Source organism: Lupinus angustifolius, chromosome LG12 (genome assembly GCF_001865875.1).
Source record: "Lupinus angustifolius cultivar Tanjil chromosome LG12, LupAngTanjil_v1.0, whole genome shotgun sequence".
NCBI classification, from domain to species: domain Eukaryota; kingdom Viridiplantae; phylum Streptophyta; class Magnoliopsida; order Fabales; family Fabaceae; genus Lupinus; species Lupinus angustifolius.
In genome coordinates, this window is record NC_032020.1 from 13,684,514 (window position 1) to 13,692,451 (window position 7,938).

Consider the following 7,938-nt stretch of genomic DNA (forward strand, 5'->3'; position numbering starts at 1 on the left):
AGCTAAGATGGGGCAAAGAAGGAATGACTTATTCACATGATTATTAAGAAAGTAAGTTGTAACTGGAATATTCTTGAAACCATTATACCGGCGTTGGAATTTATTTCAACAAAGCCGAGATGACGAACAAAGAATAAAATCGAGTTCTCTTACTTACAAAAGGAACACAACGAAGATAAGAGTATTAATCTTTCAACAAATTGACATTGCTGTCAGGATGATTTGTTGAGAGAAGATAAACTCCCAACTAAAATAAACACTGAATAACGCTTTCAACAGTGTCATCGACAATGAGGAAGTTCAAGAAACGGCAAGACATATTGTCAGTGCTTATTTTTTAATTATACTTAATTTCCACACTTTATTTATCAAAATGTGATTAATTAACATTATGTTTTTTCTTGATTTGTCAGGTTGCCTAAAAGAAAATGAGGCAAACCCAGATAGTCGCATAATACTTGATAAGGCACTAGGACTTCCTATCTACCCTGGCTGTATCCGAGGTGCAGGATTTGGGGTTAGCCAACAAACATTTGTACCTCATCCAAAGCGTGCAACCAAAGCCCAAATGAGCCATATTCAAAATCAACTTGATGGCCTCATGCAACGGTTCAACGAATTTAAGCAATGCACTGTTAATTACGTTGAATTCAACAGCGCATTCTAAAAAAAGCGTTGCTGTTTTCGTTGAATTCAACAACGCATGAACAAAAAAGTGTTGTTGAATACTTATCTCTCATTCATTCTCTTTTAGTTATACAACAACATATACAGAAAGAAGCATTATCGATATGATTAAAACTATTTCTTCTGCACTTAATCGCTTAACACAGCGCTTAATCGATTAATTGTTTGAATGTTATTTATTGTCATTATTAATTGTTCTATATATTTAATTAATTGTCATTAATCGAATGTCATAACGTAATTACTAATTTGAATTTCATTAAAAAAATGAATTAGTAAAAAAATTATTATATCTTCCACAACGTTTCCTTAAGATTGCATTATGGAACGCTTACCTTCATATTTGAATGGGGAGTTTTTCCACAGCGTTTCCTTTAGGTTGCGCAGTTAATTAGGTATCATTGGCAACGCCTTCTTCATTATGCGTTGTTGAAGATACTATCAGACCTTAAAAAATTAAAATGATCCCGCATTCTCACACATTCATCAGCATTCCTAATACTCATTTATTCAACAACGAAACACATTTACTCTCAAAATTGACCTCGAAAATCATTCAACCTCATCATCATTCACTCATTCAACACCAAAAATCATTCACTTATTCAACACGTAAATCATTCAACACCAATTTCAAAAATTCTTTACTTGTTTAAACTCAAAATCATCATTCACGCATGCAACACTGAATTGAAAGTGAATTTTTCTTATAGTTATTTGCTTTTTTAATTACATTATATTTAGCTTGTATTGAGTTATAAATATTTTCCTTATAAATGAGTGAGAGTGATTTCACTCATTTAGCTTGTATTGAGTTGGGGTTTCCGACTCACTTAGCTTACATTATGAGTTAGGGTTCCGATCATAATAATGCATTTGCTCTGCTTGCTGAGCTTAACTCCAAGCTTTAGGTATTTATGCTCATTATATTTTTTGTTAATAGAAAATGGATCGAAAATGGATGAGTGCCAATCAATTGACGAAGGAGTATGAAGGAGTGGAATCATTTGTTAGGTTTGCAATTGAGAACACTAAAAACCCTAATAGAATTGTATGTCCTGGCTTAAGTTGTTGTTACTGACACCGAATTACTCCAAATGAGTTAAAAGATCATTTAGTGTGTCATGGTATTGATCAAAGTTATGGATTGTGATGAGAGACATGGTGAGATGAGAGACGTTATGGATTGTGATGATGAGATGCATATGAAAGACAACTACACAAATGCATATGAAGACGATCGTTTCGAGGAAATGACAAACGTTGTCGAAGAGGATCTTCAAGATTGTACTGAGATGTTTCAGCGGTTGATAAATGATGTTGAGAAACCATTATATGATAGTTGTACTAAATTCACAAGATTGGCAACAATGTCAAGGTTGTATAGGTTGAAATCTGTTAATGGAAGATAATGTGTTCCCTTCTCGAACCTATGATGCAAAACAAATGTTACGCTTCATAGGCATGGACTACACTAGGATACATGCTTGTGAAAATGATTGCATCTTATTTTTTAATGAGTATGCTTCATTAAAGTTTTGTCCTAAATGTAATGCATCACGATATAAGAAGGAAGACTCAATTCCCAAAAAGGTTGTATGGTATTTTCCCATCTAATGAAGATTCAAGCGTATGTTTAGCAATGCCAAAAATGCAAAGAAGTTGACATGACATGATGAAGAAATGATTAAAGATGGTAAACTTCGACATCTTGCAGATTCTCCTCAATGGAGAAAAACTGATCACGACTATCCTAGTTTTGGTCAAGAATCAAGAAATCTACGTCTTGTATTGTTAACGGGTGAAATTAACCCTCATGGTATTCAAAGTTGCTCCCACAATATATGGCCAGTGATGTTGGTGATATACAACCTACTTCATTCTCTATGCATGAAGCGCAAATATGTGATGTTATCTATGTTAATTTCTGGACCTAAACAACTAGGAAATGACATAGACATATATTTGGCTCCATTAATTGAAGACTTGAAGCAAATGTGGGAGACATGCATAAATGTATATGATGCATATAGGAAGAAAGCTTCAACTTGAGGGTTTTGTTGTTCGGCACATTCAGTGATTTCCCTACATATGGTAATATGTCTGGATATAGTACAAAAGACATGTTGCATGTCCTATATGTGAACACAATACTCATTCAATGAGGTTGGAACACTATAAGAAAAATGTCTTCTTTGACCATCATAGATTTTTGCCTTCAGATCATCACTGTCGACGATGGAGAAAAACATTTGATGGAAACAATGAAGAAGGCCGTGCTCCTTTTCTGTTGACGGGTGATCAATTATTTCAAAAGTTAAAGGGTTTGTATACTAACTTTGGTAAACCTTTTGTAAAAGAAATTGTTACAAGTGGGTGGAAGAAAATGTCAATTTTCTTTGAATTGTCATATTGGAGTTCATTATATGTAAGACATTTCCTTGATGTTATACATATTGAAAAAAATGTGTTTGAAAGTCTTCATGGTACCTTACTCAATGTCCCTGGTAAAACCAAAGATGGCTTGAATACAAGGTTGGACTTGATTAGTATGATAATAAGAAAGGAATTGGGGCCGATAATGAAGGGAAAAGTACATTTCTACCTCCAACAGCTTATACATTGTCAAGGAAGGAGAAAATGGAATTTTGTAAATTTATTCATGGCGTTGAAGTTCCAGAAGGGTACTATTCCAACATTCAGAACCTCGTATCAGTGAAAGACCTCAAGTTAAAAAGTCTTAAGTCTCATGATTGTCATGTACTTATGGAGCATCTCTTGCCTATTGGAATACGGTCAATTCTACCTAGAAAAGTTTGAAGAACCATAACTAGGTTATACTTCTTCTTCAAGGCAATTTGTAGCAAAGTGATTGACCCTGAGAAATTACCTGCATTACAAAGACAAATTATTTTAACTTTGTGTGAGCTTGAAATGTATTTCCCACCTTCTTTTTTGACATAATGGTTCATCTAAGCATTCATCTTGTTCGAGAGACACAACTATCTGACCCTTCTTATATGAGATGGATGTACTCCTTTGAGCGTTATATGAAGACATTAAAAAGGTATGTGAAAAACTGATCAAGACCAGAGGGTTGTATTGTTGAGCGTTATGTTGTTGAAGAAGCTCATGATTTTTGTACCGGATACCTTACCGATGGTGATTTCATGGACATTCCAAAGCCTCGATATGCAAAGAAAAAACATTTGGTGAAGGTATTACTGTGAATGAAATATTGACTATAACAAGAACCAAATTGGAGCAATCACACTTATATGTTTATATAATGCCGACGAGGTTGAGCCATATGTTGAAACACACAATGAGATGCTAAAGAAGTGTTACCCAAGTAAGAATGAAAATTAGATTTCCAAAGAGCATAATCGGTGATTCCTAAAGTAGCTAAAATATCACATTGATGAGGAGTTGAATATAAATGCATATTTGGTTTTCGAAAGATTGAAATGGGTAGCCAATGGTCCAAACCTTCATGTTTTATCCTACACTGGTTACATGATTAATGGGTTCACATTTTATATGAAAAAACAAGATGATCAAAGTAAAATGCAAAATAGTGGTGTGACTCTTGTTGCTCGAACTTTACACATGTCAAGTGCAAAAGATAGAAACTAAATCTTTGTGAACATGTCATACTTTGGAGTGATTGAACGCATATGGAAATTGGATTACACAATATTTAGGATGCTAGTTTTTTATTGTATGTGGGTTGATAACAACAATGGCTTCTGAGTTGATGAGTTAGGGTTCATGCAAGTGGATCTTAATAGGTAGGATATGAAGATGAGTCATTTATTCTAGCATCACAAACTCAACAAGTATTTTATGTTAGTGACCCAGCTGATATAAAGTGGTTCATTGTTCTTTTAACTAACAAAATAATCGTCAATAATATTGATGACCAAGAATATGAAGATATTGATGAAGATGGTCATTTTTTGGGGTCATATTAGTCACGTGAGAGCGGACCAACTAAGGATGATGATCACGATGAATGGCTTTGGGTAAATCAATATGCTCCTCCAGACAATGATGACCCTAAAATACAAAAACAATCAAAGAAAAGGAAAAAAATATATGTATGTAGTCTTTGTATAATTTTGGTTTTTTGTAATTTGTATAATATTGTTTCTTTGTAATTTTTGTAATTTTTTATTTGTAATTATGTACTCTGTCAAAACATAATTGACATAATATTCATTGTTTGTATTTTGTATTGTATTGATATTTAATAAAACAAACTTCTGGCTTGTATTAATGTGTCTATGTTGTTCAGAATGTATAAATGTATGTGTTATTGAGAATGTATATTCTGCTAATAAATGTACATGCAAGTATTAATTTATACAAATCAACAAAGAATTCTAGGGGAAGCCCTAATATGGGTTGTAGTTAAAGGATAACTACAACATTGTTTTTATAGAAAGCAATATGGTACATTATTAATACAACAACGCTATGCATGTGATGCGTTGTTGTATTAAGATATTGTTTGAGAAAATTTATGAATAATACAGCAATGTTTTTCTATTATTGCGTTGTTAAATATATGAACTTCAATATCGCAATAACAAGTATTGTTAATAAGACCTATAAAATGCGCTGTTTATTTAAGACTATATGACAATACTTTATGGACGAGGGTTGTTGTATTGATACACTATATAACAATATTTTTTATATGTTAATTATGATCATATACTACTGCGATTAAACAAAAAAACACATGAAAGTTAAACAACAACTCTGACATAGTATACCTATACCAATATAAAGAAATAATTGATATATAAGCACCAAAAGATATGTCAATGTTTCCATAGAATGAGAAGAATTAAGAAGAAGGTTTGAGAGAGGGAAGTCATTCACTTGAAATGACATATAAAGATTGGGTGCATCATCAGAATAGAATATTATTAATCCAAAAGTAGTCACGAGCCAAGGTTATGATTTTTTATTTGAATATAGCAACCACAAAAATCTTATGTCCACATCCATAATGATACGCATAATCGCATGCGTTACGTTTACCACCTTACGTTCAATTGAAGCATCCCAAACTAAAGGCGGTGCCCCTCGTCATGCAACACGTGTCCTCATTGCACAAACCCCCTCCCATATTAAAACAGACAAAACATGTTTACTTGATTAAGTTTCTTCTTTGTAGATCAAATGTCAGTAATATTTTGAACATATTTTTCAGTTTTTTTTGTTGGTTTGCACCAAAAGTTACTTCAGACAACATATTAATCTTTTTAAAATGCTGAGATTATCAAAGTATTGCATTAACAAAATGTTTTTTATATTTAAATTTCAATACATTATATGGAAAATATTGAACATCAATGGAGTTAAGATTATCTCCAGTATGTTACGGAAGACTATAGTAAAAACAAAATATAATATGTCATTTTACTTACAATATGATGACGCCTAAATCTTTAAAATTGAAAAGATATATATAGTAATAATTTATGAGTTTCATATACTGGTGTATACATCATCAATCTTATATCTTTATTAACTATTTAAAAAAAGTAATTCTAATAAATGATAATCTTTAAAATTAGAAAGATATATACAATAATAATTTATGAGCTTTACATATACTGTTGTATACATCATCAATCTTTTATTTCTGTTAACTATTTAAAAAAAGTAATTGATATAATGATTATATAGAATTCTTTTAACCAATAATAGAGAAATATTACAGTCAACCAAAAATTGAACCTCTCCTCGGATATTGGAGGGATAGTGTTTCATATTAACTTGGAAGGTCTAATTGTTTCTAAATCACTTCGGTTGCATGGTTACCCTTCCATATGGTTCATATTTCGAATTCTGTAATTTGTACGATGTCTCAGTCACAAGCCACCTGTACCCATGACCACCCGCTTCCAACACGCCACGTGCACAACACTTTCTCGTGTTGCCACGTTGCGGTCCGGTGGTCCACCATCTCAAGAATAGTTAGCCGCCACCACAAACCACCATATATTCATGCCCCACTCCACCATCAATATATATTGGACCCAACTCAATTACAAACACCAAGTTCGATTGACAAGTTATTAGTGAAATACTTTTTTGTGTTTGAGTTTGAGTTTGCATTTCATTATTGCAATATATGGAGACACCCATGTTATCCAATATTGAAAGGAGTTCGTCAATTGAAAGGGAGCCTAAGACTCTTAACATTCACCAACTTCAATCCGCAAGGGTTAGTCAATATAGTTTCTTTAATTTCTTTTCATCTCTTCATCCTCTTCCATTTCATTATTGTTAGTTTTATTTGTTAATGTTCATTGATTTGCAGAACTTTGCTATATACATCTTGAATACAAGGACTTTTGAAGAAGCTTCAAGAATTTTCACAGAGGTACTTGCTCCTGTTATTCTCCTTTATTCACTACAATATTTGGCCATTCATAGTACTACTCTTACCGGAATAATGTACCTTAAAAAAAAGATGGGAATAATGGGTAGTTGCATCGTTATAAAACAACTAAAGTAGCCTTGATATTCATCACGTAGGTTTGATTTGAAGACATGCATGAATGGGAACAGGTCTAATCACTCTGCATGAAAACAGTTTCCCATAAAGATTGTGTTTGTATGCCAACTTTGTTAAATACTTGTTCTGATTTATTGGCAGGGGTTACAGCCAGTGGTTAGTGCTGCTTGCCGAACAGGATCTAATACTAGCATAGATATGGATTCGGGTGAAGAATTAGAATTATTGAACATAAAAGATACTGCACGAGAAACACTAGAACAATTCAGAGACATAGCATCTGCACCTTTCTAGACAAATAATGTAGTTGATTACTCAATTAGTGTTACTGATGATGTACATAGTAGACTAATAACTCTAGTTAGCTTTGCATTTACATGCCATGCCATACGGGATGAAATTTTGGGTTTCACTATCTCATTTTGTTTATCTTTCTTGGATGCTTTTGTACATCTCACTATTTATTAAATTATGGAAAATGTTGTGTGTCCATTTTATGTTTTGGTAGATGACAAATTAAGCATTATAAAATATAATCGGAACGAACTCAATTTTGTGATGATTTTGGTTCAAGTGGAGCAGTATGATACGTTACTCGGTTGATTGTGTAAATTCCAATCTTTCCTATTCAACAATATGGTGTTAACTTTTAAATTTCTAGCGAATAAGATAGAGAAAAATAAGCTTTCCAGTTATTGACTCAAACCCATTTA

At 32.8% G+C, this 7,938-nt stretch overlaps 1 protein-coding gene across 1 annotated transcript; it reads left to right on the forward strand.

Moving 5' to 3' along the window:
* On the forward strand, window positions 6,767–7,669 carry LOC109362084. The gene is made up of 3 exons (XM_019607653.1): window positions 6,767–6,931; window positions 7,028–7,090; window positions 7,367–7,669. Exons 1-3 carry the CDS (start codon window positions 6,839–6,841, stop codon window positions 7,517–7,519), a joined length of 309 nt encoding a protein of 102 aa, XP_019463198.1. The 5' UTR covers window positions 6,767–6,838; the 3' UTR covers window positions 7,520–7,669.

Bases quoted from the DNA above. Each gene is read 5' to 3' on its own strand.
- LOC109362084 (XM_019607653.1), top strand. From the start codon at position 6,839: ATGGAGACACCCATGTTATCCAATATTGAAAGGAGTTCGTCAATTGAA. The intron at 6,932-7,027 runs GTTAGTCAATAT...ATTGATTTGCAG, and splicing joins ACCAACTTCAATCCGCAAGG to AACTTTGCTATATACATCTT. The intron at 7,091-7,366 runs GTACTTGCTCCT...ATTTATTGGCAG, and splicing joins CTTCAAGAATTTTCACAGAG to GGGTTACAGCCAGTGGTTAG.